General features: G+C 44.1%; 1 protein-coding gene across 3 annotated transcripts in view; it reads right to left on the reverse strand.

The window, feature by feature from the left end:
• Positions 1–19,758, reverse strand: part of TULP1 (TUB like protein 1) — a 264,106-nt gene that overhangs the window by 50,780 nt on the left and 193,568 nt on the right. For all 3 annotated transcript variants that reach the window (XM_072137212.1, XM_072137211.1, XM_072137210.1), the window contains 2 exons: positions 3,156–3,264; positions 2,355–2,453 (listed from right to left, as the gene is read on the reverse strand). In XM_072137212.1, coding sequence (XP_071993313.1) covers positions 2,355–2,453; positions 3,156–3,264 — 208 coding nt within the window. The remainder of the gene's footprint in view (positions 1–2,354; positions 2,454–3,155; positions 3,265–19,758) is intronic.

A 19,758-nucleotide genomic window follows, 5' to 3' on the forward strand; every position in this document is an offset into this window, starting at 1 on the left:
TTACTATATGCAAAACAAATATCCATTTGATTGGAAGACATAGTCTCCAATGTCTGGGTATACAGGTGACATACCCATCATCGAAACTATACGCAGCGAATTACGAAACCCTTTTGGAGGGACTTGGGCCTGAGCATTACACCAAGTGAGTGGAGTAAAGCAACCTCCCTGACACACAAAGCCCTAAAGTGCCCTAAATACTGGAAAACTCCACACAACATATAGCTATGAACATGCACTGTCATTCGGATTTCTAAAAAATCAGCCTATTGCCATGATTTGGCGCCCCTGGAAAACATATAGAAACTTGTAGTAGTAGAATTGCTGGGGCTCTGGTACTAGACACTTCCGAGGGATTTGCATTCTAGAGAGTACTTAAGTAAAGGAAGACTTCACACCTGATACAACAATAATAAATGTTAATACAGGAGAATTGTTGGCCCATACATTTACAATTGTTATATGTTGGTCCTTAACCTTGTTAAATGTTATATTTTGTATATGCAACTGTACAAATGAGCGCAAATTCCTAAGGAATATGCGAAGTCTAAATGGTGCGAGTGAGTAGAGACTCGGCAACACATGTGTAACATTAAAATGACTTCCTGACGCACATAAGATGTAAACTCTGTAAAGTATGTATAATATATGTATAATATATGCATGTCTCTTGACCCTGCTACTGCTGGACACTAAATGTCATATTTCATTATTGTAATGTATAAATACTTTCAATAAAAACTATTTGAACGAAAAAAATCTACTTTGTGAGCATCTTTTCCTTTAAATGCGACCCTATTGTTTGTTTTTTTTGTTATACTCTAATATAAAAATTAGACTTATTTGACTAGACAATCATATACTTCACCATACTTGTCTGCTGTCAACTCTAAAAGCTGTCAGTTTGGTGCAAAGTATGTTAGACAGTTTTTTTGGGAACATTACAACAGAAAATAATACATTATAGAGGTAGCGAGTTGGAGAAGTACCACTTCAACTTCTTACAAAGAAAACTGTAGAGAGAGGGAGAAAAGATAGGGCCAGGGTGAAAGACCAGTTATGGAAAAGAGAAACAAGACAAAATGCGAGTGTAAGAGATGGTCAGACCTACCTCACAAGCAACCGCCACAAGGAAAAATTCCAGAACTCCAGCAAATCAGTTACCTAGAGGAACATGCCTTAAATGTCAGGGGTGCTTTGGAACGCCTCCCAACGGTGCTAGACTGTGATTATACTGGCAGGAAGTGCAGAGTTTTCTTCTATAATCTTCTTCATTCTTTATATCATCTTGAGCTTCTAGGCACCTTTGGCACCTGGATGCTTCTCTAGGAATATAGTATTACTGCAATGGGCGGGTGGCAAGAAGGAGAAGGTTGATACCAGAAACCACAGGTTGAACAAGAATGGCAATCTGTGGGGTAACTGGTACACCGTGGCCAGTAACTGTTTTATATCTGTCAAATACCCTATATCAATTGAACTTCAGCAACCCTGGTACGAGAGACAGGTTCCCATAGCAGGCCTCTAAAAAGCAGGCCCCCTTCCCACTTAAAGAAATATGCATATATGTATACTCAGAATATGGAAAAAAAATGTATGGGTGTAAATCCTTGGACCTTAGGCTCAGGTCCTGTATAAATAATCCCCAAAAATAGACAACACTCCAAAATGTAGTATAAAGCAGGGTGTCTTTATTCCAGGTGCGACGTTTCGGTGAATTCCTACCTTCTTCCAGCATGATCCAGGAGGGAATCCACCGAACGTTGCACCTGGAATAAAGACGCTTTATACTACATTTTTGGAGTGTTGCCTATGTTTTAGGATTATTTGTATACTCAGATATGCGAGTTACAGAGCTACCACACATCTATACACTCATGCGCTCACATATAGAGCATATACACCCACATACTGTGCCATATACAATATAATATATATGCACACATACAGTATTTACACACCATACACTGTATATACATACAGCATATATACATCACATATATGTTATGTACAATGTGCAGCATAATGGGGCACATTTACTAAGGGCCGAGCGCCAGTTTTCTGTCATTCTTTGCACATTCTTTTTAGTGCAGATTGCTTGCACATGTATTTAAGAAGAGTCTGCGCCACGTTTGTGTCGCACGCAACCCTTTTGTGGCACAGCTGCACTAGGCATCAATTAGGGGGCGGTGCTCAGTTAGACATTAGTAGTACCTTCTTTGTACTTGCTTACCATGTCAATTTATATGTGATGACATTTTAAAATATTAATAAATTGATATGTTTGATACTATTGGAAATAACATTTTTTGATTTAAGTATAGTAGTCTTTTAGTATAGAATTTACAACTCACATTTCGCGGACGAATTGGTACTCTTTCACAGTCTTCATCCATTCCTGGGATAAGTACTGTCATCTTCCGAGGACCTTTAAATCCCAGGACATTGGTTTCCTGTACCAGCAAAGATAAATGTTTAGTTACTTGAACTATTATCGACTGGGCCATTGCAGGGAAAAATTCCTTCTTTTCCCCAAATATGGCTGTCAGAAAAACTACTCAACAACTAGCAACTATTGACAAATGTTTTGATCACATAACCTCTGATATTTTTACTCTTAAAGAAAGGCTGCTAGGTGCAATTACTTCATGATTAAATATTAAACAGATCATTTGAGCTTGGCAGGCATTGCTACAAAAACCTCAACAATAGGAGATCAATTCTATTCTTTGGCTAGAAGTTAGTATTTTTCTTCAGTAATGTATATTGTAATGAATTTTAACACTGTTAGTCACCCTCTGGCACAGCTGGATACATCAAGAAGCTTCAGGGTCTTAGCTACATGTGAAAAGTCACTAGCTGCAGCTGGTGCATCGGCACAGGGACAGGAATACCAATCGACCTTGTCTACTCCCCTGCCGGGTGCACCTCACTTTACGCTTGGCATGGAGCTGGCGTAAAGGGGGAAATACTCACAAGTGCTAGTGATATGCTAGCATTTGCAACTAATTCAGGGCTTCTATACCACTTTTTTGGCAAAGAAGCCCTGATTAATACCCCCAAATGTTTTGGATTAAATTGTTTTAATGGGGGAAGAAGAAGTCCCTTATAGTTCTTTTATTTTGCTATAATCACACAGTGTAAACTTTACTTACATACACAATTGCTGCAAGTTCCTGACGTACATTGGACCAGTCAGAATTGGCTTTTTCTGGACTTGTACCATTGTTGAATACTGTAAATTTTGTCCCCATCAGATTGGATCTAAAAAGCACAGTTAAATTATAGTATTACAAAATAAATATATAGGCTAATTTCTGATACTTGTTGTAAAGTGGAGACAAGTGGAGTGTTTGGTCAACTGTTGGATCAACTGGGTCAACTACTTACCAACAAAGCAACTTGGTATTCTAGTGTGGACACAATTCTTAAAGGAAATCTACCTTTTTCTTTTATGTATTATGAACCAAACATACATTTAGAATGCTGTAGCTACACTGATGCAGAAACATATATTGTTTAAACCCTGAACTGAGTGGTTTTTCTGAAAAAGCAATTATAAAATTACGATAGTGTTTCGTATGGAGGAACTCATGGCTGACACGTTGGGCACCTCGGAGAAATTCATAAAGCTATGGCAGCCCTGGATTGCCTTTCAGGGAACACAGAAATTTAGAGACATCCTGGGTTCCGATCCCGCACCGGAATGATGAAAAGGTGTGCAGCACCGTTGCCCCCCTGGTCCCTCCACTCCTTTGGCCCAGTACAACCCCCCCCCCCCCCTCTTTTCCTCCTTTCTCTCTCCCCAATGTCCCCGTTTTTTTGTCTCCTAGTAGTCTGTCTAATCGTATGTTTGTGTTTACTAGTTAGGTAGTAGGATACATCACCTGTGGCACTTAGTAACATAGCTTGGCCAGAATGTTTTAGGCCTAAGCAATATTGATGACGAGTAACAAAATTGGAAGAAACCTTTGGGCAATAACGCAAATGATCGCATACTCCAAAGTATTTTATAAACAAACTTGTCAGAACAAAATCCCCATAAAGATTTCACCCTGTCTCACTAAAGGGAGCAGAGGGTTAAAATACATCATAGCAACTATACAGGGAGAAAGCGCCAGGGGAGCTTTAGATTAGCACATACTCAGTTTTGTACATACCGTGAAGGCCACAGGAAATATTGTAAAACTGATTGTCTACCTGAAATTTCTTGTACATTGTATACACTGTTCTTGTAATATCTTTTCTCTGTAATGTTATTGCAATATGACTGAATGTTGTAATGTTATTAGTTTAAATCTCAAATCCAATAAAAATGATTGAATATAAAATTACGATAGTGGGGCTCATCCTCCAGCTGCTGTGTATGAGTCCTCCAGCTCAGGATAATTAGGCCTGTCTGGACAGTTCAAGTAGCTCTTGTGTAAATGTGTTTATTTACTGAACCAAGCTTTCTCAAGGTCGTAAATTTTATAATTGTTTTTTGAGCAAAACCACTCAGTTCACGGATTAAAAAAGATTTATTTCTGCCTCAGTGTCACTACAGCATTCTCAATGTGTATTTGGTTCACAATGCATAAAAACAAATGGTAAATCTCCTTTAAGTTCTATATATGATATATGATTTTATATCAAATAGCCCTTTTTTAAGTTAACCCCTTAAGGACGCAGGTTTTTTTCGCTCATTTCTCGCTCTCCACCTTCAAAAATCCATAACTTTTTTTCATTTCTACGTGTACAGAGCTGTGTGAGGGCTTATTTTGTATGTAACAAATTTTACTTTCCGGTATTGTTATGTATTTTAACATGCCATGTACTGGGAAACTGAAAAAAAACTCCAAATGTGGAAAACATTTTTTAAAAACCCGCATGTGCCGTTCTTGAAAATATAAAAAAAAAAAAACATGTCACAAAAAAGAAAAAAAATGTTTGCCATCTTCTGACCTCATATCTACCATTATAAGGTCTGTGCGACATTTCAATCACTTTTTATTCCATTTTTTATGTGATGTAAAATGGTGTAAAAGTCGCTTTTCGGATATTTGTGTTTCCCGTTTTGGAGGTCACCGCCGGCAATAACCGTATATTTTGATAGATCAGGCATTTTGGGACGCGACAGTACCTAATGTGTTTGTGATTTTCACTCTTTATTATGTTTTACATCAGTTCTAGGGAAAGGGGGTGATTTGAATTTTTAATATTTTATAAATTTTTAAAAAAATTTTTAACTTCTTTTAAATGCTGACGCGACTTTGTCGGCAGCATCAGAAGGGTTAATAGCCGCGATCGGTGCAAGCACTGACCACGGTTATTAGCGGTGGGGGTTTGCTGCAACCCCCACCCTTGTATAAAGAAGACTCAGCCCGTGAGCCCTCTTCATACATCCCGTGCACCTCTGCGCCATAGATCTACAGCGCAGAGCCTTAAGGGTCTAAAAAATGTTAACTTTAATATGTTAAATGAATATCAGAATGAGATTACAACTGAATGCATACAGATTAAAAATAATGATTGGTGATTTGAAGTTAGTTTGAAGTTGCTTAATAAAGGCTTAAAGGAAACCTGCCATCAGAGATGCTATTCCTTATGGTAGCTTCCTTTCTGTCTACTAAGCCTACACTGCCTTTACCTAATTTTTTCTCCCTAACTAGCTAAACGTCATCTGTCTTTTATGAAAATGAACTTTAGAGGCTACTTGGGTGTGGAGTAGCCTGGCCAAGCGAAGGGACAAAGGCTCCTCCAGGCTCCTGTAGACCCTGAAGTCTCACCTTCAAACACGGCACTGCAGGGCTCTTCGGCTATTTACCCGGTGCCCAAGCATGTGCAGTAACTTCTGGCTCTTCTTGGCTGTGAGCCTTAAAGGGGTATTCTCGTCTCGGCATTCACATTTAGTTTCACTAATCTTCCATATATAAACATTTCTTCAATTGGATGTTATTAAAAAAAATGTTCCTGTGTGAAGATAATTTCTCATAAATGTAGTCATGTTGTCCCTTAGAAACGAGATAGCTTCCTCGGTTACGACCACGTCACACTCTGGCAGCAGTGGGCAGACATGCGCTATTGAGCCCTGCCTGACCTCCTGGATCCACCGATCATTACCACGGGACATGTAGTAACTCCCGGACATTTCATATACAAAAACTTTTTGTTTATTTGGGAAATCCATCCAGCAGAGGTGGTCGTATCCGGGGAAGCTTTCTCGTTTCTAAGGGACAACATGACTATATTTATGAGAAATTATCTTCACACAGGAACATTTTTTTTAATAACATCTAATGGAAGAAATGTTTATATATGGAAGATTTATCAAACTGATTGTGAATACCCAGGATGAGAAAACCCCTTTAAGTTACTGCACATGTTTGGGCATGGGCTGAATAGCCAAAGCACGCTGCAGGGATGCACCAGGAGCAGGGCCGTCGTTATGGGCAGCCAATATGGGCAATTGCCCAGGGCCCCTGAAAGAGGAGAATCTCTTCTTTTAAATTAATCTAGAATTGTGTTTCTAGGTGCTACATTCACACGGCCATATCGGGGACTTATATACGTCCCCCATAGACGGCAATGGGCGCTCGGCCATATATCCACTATGGAGAGTGGCTGCTCGCCCCCCTCCTCCTCTCCCCGCCACCGACGTGTGCCCACCGTACTACTGTATTTCGGTTACATGTTAGTGTGGATTATTGCCTTCAAGTGAGGATTTTGGGTGTGCTTTTGATATATAAAAAAATAACTCCCAATGGCACTTTAACAGTTAATATCTCCAGTTTCCTGAAACTTAGAAACACAAATATAGATTCTCCTCTTTCTTGGAAAAAAGAAGGGCGATTCTAAGTGTCACAGAGCCAAAGATACAGCCCCCTGATTCTTAGCCATCAGGCTACAGGAAGAATTTGTTGCATGCATTTCACAGATGCATCTCACAGGTAATGTAAATATTGACTTTATAGGTTACTAAATTTTGATAAGGAATAATATCAACTAATGTCCATGTTTTTAGCCCACTCCTATCCAGAACTATCTAAGAATCACTTTGTGATTTTTTTTTTTTTTTTTTTGCGAAAATTTTGTGATACGTTGAACATTTGATCCTCTTTGCCTAATGTGACACACAAAAACACACATAAACTCCTAAATAAAGTTTTTTGGCGCACATCTAAACATGACTTTTATTATCTCATTAGAGGAGTTTATAGATATATAGTTATTTATTTGGGTTACCATTGTGTAAGTGAACATACAATAACATATCTGTGTGAAGCTCAGTGCAATATTCTGCAAAAATTGTTTGGTGCTCCCTGGGGATTTAACTTTCCCTTTGCTGCATATTTTGGTGAATATACACATGTGGGGTATGTATGAACTCCTCACATCTTGCTGTTTTAGGAAAGTATATTGGATTTGTACATATTTCAGAGGAAATTTTGAATTTTCATGCAATTTTCTTGTTCACATGCTGATTTCTGGAAAAAACTAAATTTTGACAGAATAGGAGCTTTTTATTTTGTGTGTTTATATATTTCGTTTTTATGTGTAAATGTCAAAATTGTAAAAATTGCCAATAATTCGACAAAATATCCAGAAATGCCTGGCTAAGTTCCATTAAGTTTAATCAAACAGAACATAGGTACAGTAATTATAAGAAGAGAGAAAACCAACAGCTTTGGGGATGGAGCCTGCACAAAGGGTGGGGGGATTATTTTGGTCTGGCAACAGATAGTTATCTCTTTGGATCTTATTATGTTGGGTGTTCTAGTTTGATTTGGTTGGCGATGGCTAATGATAAAGCTATTGATGTTAGAAAGTACTAGTCATCCAGTTTTTGGTAAATTTTGATGCAGTTGAGAGCTGTTAGGCCAGGATCTTCTCATAGGCACAGGTGGTGTTTATCTGCGCTATGACCTCATTATTATTATTATGAGGTTATGAGGCTTCCTTTGGTTGTGATAACCAGTTTTGTTGCCATAAAGGTGTGACCTATTATATTCCTGTGTTCTGGAGCAAAGGAGTTCATGTTGATCATAAGTAGAGCTTTGGCTGTAGATTTAGAGACGTCTTCTTTGGTTAGTCTTCTGATGATGTTGTATGAGGCTGCCCATAGAGGTTGTTTACGGTCACCGCTCCAGAGCATGTGCAGAAGGTCTCCCTTTTTTTTTTGCAGTTGCGCCAGCATGTGGAAGGGGTGTTGGGATATATTTTGTGTAGTAATGAGGGAGTATAGTACCAGCGTAGATGTGTTTTTAGTATTGCTTCTAGGTGAGAGATACAGCAGAAGTTTCCTTTGATGAATAGGTAGGCGTCATTCCATTCTTTTTGGGATATTGTGGTTGCGAGGTCTTTTTCCCATTTTTCCGTTCTGTTTGATGGTGCTGGTGTTAATCTTTGGCCTAGTGTGTTGTAAAAGAAGGTGATACCTTTGTTTAAGACTGTGAAGATGTCCTTGTTGATGAATGGTATCACATATAGAAGCTTGTCTAATATTTTTCCGATTTTATTGTGTGTGCTGAGTTCTGAGAGTGGAATACCTTGGTTTCTGTGTAGGTGGGCAAAGTCCAGGTCATTGTTGTCATTCAACAGTTGTTTGATATTTGTTATGTCTTTCTCTTTCCATTTCTGTAGATTCAGGGTGATGTCTTGATTTTCTAAAAAAGGTTAAGCGGATTTTTTCCATAGGGATTTTCTCATTGTTTTGGGTGGAAGCCCAGAGGAGTTTCCAGTTCGTCTGCTGTACACATGGAAATGAGATTTGTTTTGGGGGGATTAGTTCTCCAGCCCGTGGCCAGCATGCGATTTTGTAGTGGGGTGCTATTATTGTGGAGTTTTTCTATGTGTACCCAGACTTTATCTTTGTTATCTGACCACCAGTGCTTCAGCTGGTCCAAGTTGGCTGCTATGTAATAATCTCTTAGGTCTGGAATGCCTAGTCCTCCAGCTTCTCTTCTTTTGGTCATTAAGGAGCAGGCAATTCTAGGTTTTTTATTTTGCCAGATAACTCTGTAGGTGGGACTTGGCTTTATGGAAGAAGGTTTTGTTAATTTGTATGGGTAATATTCTAAATAGATAAAGAAATTTTGTCAGTATCATCATTTTGAAGGTGGCTATTCGGCCAAACCACGTAAGTTGGTGTTTCGAATAATCTATTAGTTGTGTTTTAATAGACTGTAGTAGTAACGGAAAGTTGGCTTTGTATAGTTGGCTGATGGGATGTGTAAGATTTATATCAAGATAAGTTGTTTTTTTTTTTTTTTTTTTTTGCCATTCTAATTTGAATTTCCTTTTGAGTAAGGTTAGGTCGGTTTTGGTTATGTGTATGGATAATATTTGGGATTTTGATGTGTTCATTTGATAGTAGGATACACGGCCGGATTAAAGGAGGGGCTCCTGGGGCTCTAGCCCCCGGGCCCCCAACCCTTTCACTTTTTAAGGGGCCCCCACAAGTTTCCGACAGTCAGCGACTCAGCCACCCGCTTCGCACATACGGGTCTAGGATGTTAGCTGTGTCAGTGCTGGAGGAGTTCGCCAATGCACTGTTTTGGTGGCAGCAGGTTGTAATGGGACGCCGGCGGCGAGTGATGATGTCACGCTGTCGGCGTCTGATCACTGCATGCTGCTGCCAAAACAGTGCATCGGCGATCTCCCCCAGCGATAGCAGCTGTGTCTTCAGTGGCCGGCGGCAGCCTGAAGAGTGCAGCGTCGTGGGATCACGGGAAGGTGAGGTAAGTATGAAGTTTATTATTTTGTGGCCATTTTCTACAAGGGACTGGTGGCTAAATTCTACAGGGGGCTGGTGGCTGTATACTATAGGGGGCTGCAGGCTATATACTACAGGGTCTGGCAGGCTATATACTACAAGGGGCTGGTGGCTGTATTCTACAGTGGGCTGGGGGCTGTATTCTACAGTGGGCTGGGGGCTGTAAACTACAGGGGGCTGGCAGGCTACATACTACAGGGGGCTGGCAGGCTACATACTACAGGGGGCTGGCAGGCTACATACTACAGGGGGCTGGCAGGCTATATACTACAGGGGGCTGGCAGGCTATATGCTTCCAAAAACATTGTTGGAAGGGCCCTCACCAGTTTGCACCCAGGGGCCCCCACCACCCTTAATCCGGCCCTGGTAGGATATATGGCTGTACTCTGATATTGTTTCATATAATCCGGGTAAGGAGTTGCAGTGTTGCTATATTATATTGTGCAGTGTTAATATGATATTGTCTGCAAAGAGAGCGATTTTAGCCTCTTAACACTCAGTGTCCGATATATATCGCACGCTGAGCAAAGTGCCTTAACGCTCAGCGTCTGATATATCGAACGCGAGCGATTCTCCATTTTGGGACAGGGTGACATGTTGGTGAGAGGTGTCGGAAACACTTGCCGACACCCCACCGATGACATCACAGGATCAATGTGATTGGTCCTGTGACGTCGATCGCTGCCATTGGCCAATCGATTCAGATTGGCCAATGACAGCAATCTCTGATGCTGGGGGGCTGATCTACTCAGCACAACCCTCTCTAACAGCGCCATTTTGGTGTTGGAGTTGTTAGAGAGAGTTGTGCTAGAGAGCTGTCCGTGTACTTTACCCCAAAACACCCAATTACCCCCCCCCCCTGTACGTTTTCCCTATCCCCCACAACCGCACTTTCTTAGTGCGATCTGTTAGGAGTTGGAGGACTAGGAGTAGCGAGTAGCAGAAGCAGGCTTTGTGTGGTGTAATGGAGTAGGTATAGTGTAGTGTAGTGTAGGTTCTATACTATCCCCCCCATCATGTCACAAAAATCATATACTAATTTGGAGGTCTATAATTATATGGCCTCCGATACGGAGTCAGCAAGTGGGGACGAGTGTCCTTTTTATTTGTCTACCTCATCCTCACAAAGTGACTCTGAGGAGGCGCTTAGTAGTACTGCCTGGGACTTCTGCTGGAATGCCCGGTACTTCTGACCCCCACATGGGTGACCCCCAGTAATTATGCCAGTGGACTTTTTTAAGTTCTTTTTTAGTGAGGACCTAGTTGGTCTGATGGTGTCCCAGACCAATCTCTACGCTGCACAATATATGGCCCAAAACCCCACTTCTTTTTATGAACAACCCCACAGGTGGACCCCTGTTGCAGAGATGGAGTAGTTTTGGGGCATAGCGCTTCTTATGGGACTAGTAAAGAAGCCATCAATCAGGGATTATTGGAGAACAGACATACTGTACCACACCCCGATGTTCTGCATGGCGATGAGTAGGATGCACTTTGAAGCCATCCATAAGTTTCTGCATTTTGCCGACAATGCGCAGTGCCCACCCAGAGATGACCCCAGTTATGATAGGTTGTATGAGATTCGGCCCTTATTAGATTATCTAAATGCCCAATTTATGGAAGTGTATACTCCAGAGAGGCATTTATCGATAGAAGGGCAAGGTATGGTGTGAAGATGTATAAGCTGTGTGAGAGTGCATCAGGGTACACTTTTAGGTTCAGGGAAGGGAAGGACTCTAGGATAGTGCCCCCTGAATGCCCCCACTTCCTGGGAATTGCTGGGAAAGTAGTTTGGGATTTAGTGCACCCACTACTGGACCAGGGCTACCACCTCTACCTGGATAATTTTTATACCAGTGTTACCCTATTCAAGTGCCTCGCTTCCAGACAAACTGCGGCGTGCGGCACTGTTAGAAGGAATCAGAGAGGTCTCCCTAAGTCGCTGCTAGGGGAAAAATTCAGAAGGCATGATAGGCGAGCACTAAGCAGCGACTCGGTATTAAGTGTTAGGTACAAGGAAAAGAGGCACATCCTTGTACTAAGAACAATACATGGGCACACCTCCACCTCTGCCTCTGTATGAGGTACCAGTGCAGAAGCTACCAAGCCAGATTGCATATTGGATTTTATAGGTACATGGGAGGGGTGGATTTGTCAAACCAGGTGCTTCAGCCATATAATGCCATGCTGAAGTCGGGGGTGTGGTACAAGAAGCTGGCCGTGCACATCATGCAGATGGCACTGTATAATGCTTAAATGTTACATCAATGTGCCGGCCAGAGGGGAACTTTCCTGGAATATCAAGAAGAGAAGAAGTTGATTTTTAGAGACCAGGAAGGGGGGAGTGCTAGTACGTCTGAAAGCAAGGCCACATCATGGATTGTACCAGGGCAGCACTTTCCAGGAGAAGTTCCTCAAACAGCCAGCAAGGGAAGGACACAAAAGAGATGCAGGGTTTAATTAAAAAGGGGCATAAAAAAACAAACCATCTACCAGTGTGACACGTGCCCCGAGAAACCAGGGCTATGTATGAAGGATATGTAATTGTACCCTGATGCACACAGCTCACACAGCTTATACATCATGCCGCACCTTCCCTGCTGAGCTCTGCTGTGTACCCAGCCTGTATATTATTGCCACATACTGGGTATAAGATAATCCTTTATTAGTCCCACAGTGGGGAAATTCACAGCGTTACAGCAGCAGAGAGGGTACAGAGAGTGAAGTACAAACTATGACAACAATAATATTAGGGATAAATGAACAAAAAGAAAAGGGGAATAAAAAGACAAAAAAGAGACACATCATGATTTTTGGGGTGTTTGTCTCCAGGAGCTGGGCACAAGATGACATAATGGATATTTTGTATTTTGCACTATCCATTATACATCATCCTTGGGGTCCACCTGTGGGGTTAAAATGCTTACTACACTCCTAGATGTATTCATGGAGGGGTGTAGTTTTCAAATAGGATAAGTTTTCAGGGGTTTCTACTGTTCTGATCCCTAAGGCCATCTACAATTGTTTTATGATGTAAAAAAAAAAAAAAAATTAAATATCTCCAAATGCCATCCTCTTTTGAGCCCTGCCACGTCTCCATCATGTAGCCTATTGCCACATATGGGGTATTGCCATACCCGTAATAATCCGCAAAATAATTTTTGGGGTGTTTATCCACAGTGGAATGAGTTGGGCTGATTTCATTTGTCACTACAATGACACATTTGATAAAAAGCAATGCAATTTTTACACTGACCCATGCCCTTTCCTAAAATGGGCAGGGGCACCCCAACACAAGTCTAATGGAAAGCTAAATTTTGCTTGTCCCTTCTTAGCCCTGCCGTTTGCCCAGCCTGTCAATTATTGGCACATGTGTTATATTGACGTACTCTGGACAACCCGCAGAATGATTTTTGGGGTGATTGTCTAAATTGCCATGGGTTGGACAGAATATATTTGGCACTAAATTGACATTTTTGCGATTAAAAACACAATTTTTACTATTCACCATTTAATTTGCATTCAATTTTGACCTGCATGTTGGGGGTTAAAATTCTCAACACAACCCCAGATGAATTCTTTGAGGGGTCTAGTTTCCAAAATGGTATAATTTCTCAGGGGTTTCTATTGCACTGGTACCTCACGGGCCTTGCAAACATGACATGGCACTCCAAATCCAAATGTGTGAAAACAGAGTGGAAAAATTAAAATTTCACACCTTCCCTTCTCAGGCCTGCTGTGTGCCCAGCCTGTCAATAATTGGCACATGTGTAATGATGCCGTACTCAGGACAACCCGCAGAATGATTTTTGGGGTGTTTGTCTAAATTGCCATGGGTTGGGCACAACCTATTATGCACTAAAATGACATTTTTGAGATAAAAACACAATTTTTACTATGAACCATTTACTTTGCATTCAATTTTGACCTGCATGTTGGGGGTTAAAATTCTCACCACAACCCCAGATGAATTCTTTGAGGGGTATAGTTTCTGAAATGGTGACATCTTTGGGTGTTTTTTACTGTACTGTTTCTTCAGGGGCTCTTCAAGTACACTGTGGCACCACAAAACATTTAAAGCCAAATTGGGCTTCCAAGAACTAACTCTATTCTGGACATCGCTGTGCGACGAAACAGCAATTGACATCCACATTTCTGGTATTGCTGTACTCGGAAGAAGCAGGGCAACAATTTTGGGATGTATATTTGCCACAACTTCCTTCTGAATGTGTCCATTTTAGGGCTAAATTAGAAAAATCGTAATAAAAAATTTTAATTTTGTAATTTCCAATCCATTTTTGCTTGCTTCCGGAAAAATATTTAAAGGGTTAATAGACTTCTCAAATGATTTGAATAGGTTGAGATTAGAGATGAGCGAACATACTCGTCCGAGCTTGATGCTCGATCGAGCATTAGCGTACTCGTAACTGCTCGTTGCTCGGACGAATACTTCGCCCGCTCGAGAAAATGGCAGCTCCCGCCGTTTTGCTTTTTGGCGGCCAGAAACAGAGCCAATCACAAGCCAGGAGACTCTGCACTCCACCCAGCATGACGTGGTACCCTTACACGTCGATAGCAGTGGTTGGCTGGCCAGATCAGGTGACCCTGGGATAGACTAGCCGCTGCCCGCGCTGCTCGGATCATTCTGTGTCTGGATGCCGCTAGGGAGAGAGCTGCTGCTGGTTAGGGAAAGCGATAGGGTGTTCTATTAGAATAGTGTTAGGCAGGAGTGATTCAACAAGAACCCAACAGCCCTTCTTAGGGCTACAATAATGTTATACTTTTTTTTTTTATTTGCTTGTGGCTGGGCTTGCTGGCACTAGTAGTGCAGCTAGTACCATATTGTGAGGAATTTGCAGGGGGACTTGCTACCGTTGTGTTTAGCTCTTAGTGACACACATATCCACCTCAAACACCAAAGTGGGAAAATTTATTAGGGGTTTGATTTCAATTAGGCACAGTCTGCCAGTTTCTTTTTATTTTACGTTTATTTTTTTAATAACTCAGTGTCATCTCATCTTGCATAGTAGTGTGCTTTCATACTTGGCTAGAAAATAGCCATAGGAGAATCCAAACGGCTTACTTACGCCTACAGTAGCGTTATATATATTTGATTTCTGGTTGATCTGCTGGTGGCTGTCCTTGCTGCAGTGCATCTACTAGCAAATTGTGAGCAATTTGGAGTGAGACTTGCGACCGCTGTGTTTTGCGCTTAGTGACGCACATATCCATCGCAAAGACCGAAGTGGGAAAATTTATTAGGGCCCGGGGTTGTATTTCAATTAGGCACAGTCTGCCATTTCCTTTTTTATTTTACGTTTATTTTTTTCATAACTCAGCGTCATCTCATCTGGCATAGCAGTGTGCTTTCATACTTGGCTAGAAAATAGCCATAGCAATAGGATAGCATCGTTTGGTTTTAAAAACTAAAAAACACAAAAAAAAAAACAAAAAAAACAAAAAAAAGTTAAAAAAAAAATTCAAGTTATAACTCTCATTTTCAAAATGTTTAACCCGAGGGTTAGGGGTAGAGGACGAGGGCGGGGACGTGGGCGTCCAACTACTGCAGGGGTCAGAGGCCGTGGTCCTGGGCGGGGTGAGACACCACCTGCTTATGAGGGAGCAGGGGAACGCCGCAGAGCTACACTCCCTAGGTTCATGTCTGAAGTTACTGGGACTCGTGGTAGAGCACTGTTGAGGCCAGAACAGTGCGAACAGGTGATGTCGTGGATTGCCGACAATGCTTCAAGCAATTTGTCCACCAGTCAGTCTTCCACGCAGTCCACCCATGTCACCGAAATCGGCACTCCTCCAGCTCCTGCACCTCAGCCTCCTCCCCCCCAGTCTGCCCCCTCCCAGGAAAATTTGGCATTTGACCCGGCATACTCTGAGGAACTGTTTTCTGGACCCTTCCCACAGTCACAAACCACTTGTCCGGTTGCTGCTGAGCAATTTTCCGATGCCCAGGTTTTCCACCAGTCGCAGTCTGTGGGTGATGATGACCTTCTTGACGTAGTGGAAGGTGTGTTTAAAGAGGTGTCCGACGATGAGGAGACACGGTTGTCAGACAGTGGGGAAGTTGTTGTCAGGGCAGGAAGTCCGAGGGGGGAGCAGACTGAGGGATCGGAGGATGATGAGGTGACAGACCCAAGCTGGGTTGATAGGCCGGGTGAACACAGTGCTTCTGAGACGGAGGAGAGTCCTCGACCAGAACAGGTTGGAAGAGGCAGTGGTGGGGCCAGACGGAGAGGCAGGGCCAGAGCAGGTGCATCAGCGCCAAATGTGTCACGTAGTGAAGCTCCCGTGGCGAGGGCTCCCGCGGCGAGGGCTAGATTTTCAGAAGTCTGGAGGTTCTTTAAGGAAACACCGGATGACCGACGGACTGTGGTGTGCAACCTTTGCCAAACCAGGATCAGCAGGGGTTCCACCACTACTAGCTTAACTACCACCAGTATGCGCAGGCATATGAATGCTAAACACCCCACTCAGTGGCACCAAGCCCGTTCACCTCCGGCCGTGCACACCACGGCTCCTTCCCCTGTTTCAGCTGATAGTCAGCCCCCAGCCCAGGACCCTGGCACAAAAACCCCATCGTCGCCTCCACGATCCTCCACAGCATCCACCAGCGTTCAGCTCTCCATACCCCAGACGCTGGAGCGGAAACGCAAATATAGTGCAACCCACCCGCACGCCCAAGCCCTTAATGTCCACATCTCCAGATTGCTCAGCCTGGAGATGCTGCCCTATGGGCTAGTAGAGACCGAGGCCTTTCGCAACCTCATGGCGGCGGCCGCCCCTCGGTATTCGGTCCCCAGCCGCCACTACTTTTCCCGATGTGCCGTCCCAGCCCTGCACCAGCACGTGTCAGACAACATCATCCGTGCCCTGACCAACGCCGTTTCTGACAAGGTCCACCTGACCACGGACACGTGGACAAGTGCTGCCGGGCAGGGCCACTATATATCGCTGACGGCACATTGGGTTAACTTGGTGGAGGCTGGGACCGAGTCTGACCCTGCGGCTGGTCATATACTGCCGACGCCAAGGATTGCGGGGCCTACCTTGGTCCAGGTGTTTCAGGCCTACTATGCCTCCTCCTCCTCCCACCCCTCCTCCACCTCCTCCTCCGAACTACCATCCGTGGGCATGGCGCCATCAGTCGGTAGCTCTAGGCACAGCAGCAGTGCCGTCGCTAAGCGACAGCAGGCGGTGCTCAAACTGCTGAGCCTAGGCGATAAAAGGCACACTGCCCAAGAACTATTACAGGGCATCATGGCGCAGACTGATCTGTGGCTGGCACCGCTGAACCTGAAGCCAGGCATGGTTGTGTGTGACAACGGCCGTAACCTGGTGGCGGCTCTGCAACTCGGCAGACTGACACATGTGCCATGCCTGGCCCATGTGTTAAATCTGATAGTTCAGCGTTTCCTCAAGACATACCCCAATCTGTCTGATTTGCTCACGAAGGTGCGCCGCATCTGTGCGCATTTCAGGAAGTCCAGCACAGATGCTGCCACTCTCAGGGCAGCGCAGCGCCGCCTCCAACTGCCCGCTCACCGACTGTTGTGCGACGTGCCCACGAGGTGGAATTCAACACTGACCATGTTATCCAGAGTTTACCAGCAGCGCCGAGCGATTGTAGACTGCCAGATGTCAACTTCCACCAGAACTGGTAGTCAGGTCAGTCAGCTTCCTCAAGTCTACAATGAGGAGTGGACGTGGATGTCTGATATCTGTCAGGTGCTGAGTAACTTTGAGGAGTCAACACAGATGGTCAGTGGCGATGCCGCCATCATCAGCCTCACCATCCCGCTGCTTGGCCTGTTGAAAAACTCTCTGATCAGCATGAAGTCGGAAGCTTTGCGCTCGTCACAAGAGACGGGGGAAGAAGATTCCCTTGTTGATAGCCAAAGCACCCTTAGGTCTGTTTCTCAGCGCATATCGGAGGAGGTGGAGGAGGATGAGGAGGAAGAGGAGGAGAATGTTGGCGAGACACAAGAGGGGACCATTGTTGAGTCCTTCACTGTTCAGCGTGTATGGGCAGAAGAAGAGGAGTTGGAGGAGTTGGAGGAGGAGGAAATGGACAGTCAGGCCAGTGAGGGGAATGAATTCTTACGCGTTGGTACTCTGGCGCATATGGCAGATTTCATGCTAGGCTGCCTATCCCGTGACCCTCGCGTTCAAAGAATTTATTCCAGCACCGATTACTGGGTGTTCACTCTCCTGGACCCACGGTACAAGCAAAATCTTTCCACTCTCATCCCTGGAGAGGAAAGGAGTGTGAGAATGCATGAATACCAGCAGGCCCTGGTGCACAAGCTGAAACAGTATTTCCCTTCTGACAGCGCTAGCGGCAGAGTGCGTAGTTCTGCGGGACAAGTAGCGAGGGAGAGTAGGCGAGCAGGCAGCTTGTCCAGCACTGGCAAGGGTACGCTTTACAAGGCTTTTGCCAGCTTTATGTCACCCCAGCAAGACACTGTCACCTGTTCCCAGTCTCGGCAGAGTAGGGCTGATCTTTACAGAAAGATGGTGAGGGAGTACGTAGCTGACCATACCATCGTCCTAAATGATCACACAGCTCCCTACAACTACTGGGTTTCAAAGCTGGACATGTGGCACGAACTGGCGCTGTACGCCTTGGAGGTTCTTGCCTGCCCTGCCGCTAGCGTCTTGTCCGAGCGGGTTTTCAGTGCAGCTGGTGGCATCATCACCGATAAGCGTACACGCCTGTCGACTGACAGCGCTGACAGGCTGACGCTTATTAAGATGAATAAAGCCTGGATTTCTCATATTTTCCAATCTCCACCAGGTGAAGGAAGCTCAACCTGAATAATTTATCCACTCCTCCTCCTCCTCATTTTCCTCCTTCTCCTCCTCTTTGTAGAGTAAAGCAGAGGAAACTGGCTATTTTTTGACAGGGCCCACTGGCTCTAGCTATAGTACTTTATGCATTTAATTTTTCTGGAGGGCCACCGACCCGGTCCTCTGTTTTAAACAATTTTTGGGAGTGCCACATACAGGCACTCAATCTATTCAATTTTTCTGGAGGGCCACCTACCTGCTCCTCTGGTTTGAAAACTTTTTTGGACTGCCACATACAGGCACTATCCAAATTAAATTGTCTCCATAGCAGCCTCCACACGTTGTCTCCATTGCTACCTCCAAAGGTCGTCCATATAGCTGCCTCCATACATCGTCCCCTTATCAAACGAGGTGTGTCAGGCAGAAATTTGGGTTGTTTTCATGGATTCCACATCAAAGTTGTTAACTTTGTCGCCACCCTGCTGTGTAATCCACAAAATATACTGGCAAACTTTCACCATTTACCAATATTATTTCAGCGCTTCTTGCGCATCTGTTTACATTCCCCTCACCCGCCATATCCTAAACTTATAAGAACGCTACTACACTTGATCTTATACAAAAGGTTCTTAGAAGTGCTGTTTGGGGAGTAGCCTAGAGACAGGGGCTTGGATTGGCGAAAGCTCGCCTGGCAGCGGAGCGCCAGCTCCATGCGCATCATGCGCTTCTTGCGCATCTGTTTACATTCCCCTCACCCGCCATATCCCAAACTTATAAGAACGCTACTACACTTAACTTGGTGCAGGCTGGGACCGAGTCTGACCCGGGGGCTAGTCATATACTGCCGACGCAGAGAATTGCGGGGCCTACCTCGGTCCAGGTCTCAAAGGCCTAGTATACCTCCTCCTCCTCCGAATTACCATCCGTGGCCATGGCGCCATCAGTCGGTAGCTCTAGGCACAGCAGCAGTGCCGTCGCTAAGCGACAGCAGGCGGTGCTCAAACTGCTGAGCCTAGGCGATAAAAGGCACACCGCCCAAGAGCTATTACAGGGCATTCCACATCAAACTTGTTAACTTTGTCGCCACCCTGCTGTGTAATCCACAAAATATACTGGCAAACTTTTATCATTTACCGATATTATTTCAGCGCTTCTTGCGCATCTGTTTACATTCCCCTCACCCGCCATATCCCAAACTTATA

Source organism: Engystomops pustulosus, chromosome 2 (assembly GCF_040894005.1).
Source record: "Engystomops pustulosus chromosome 2, aEngPut4.maternal, whole genome shotgun sequence".
Taxonomy (NCBI): domain Eukaryota; kingdom Metazoa; phylum Chordata; class Amphibia; order Anura; family Leptodactylidae; genus Engystomops; species Engystomops pustulosus.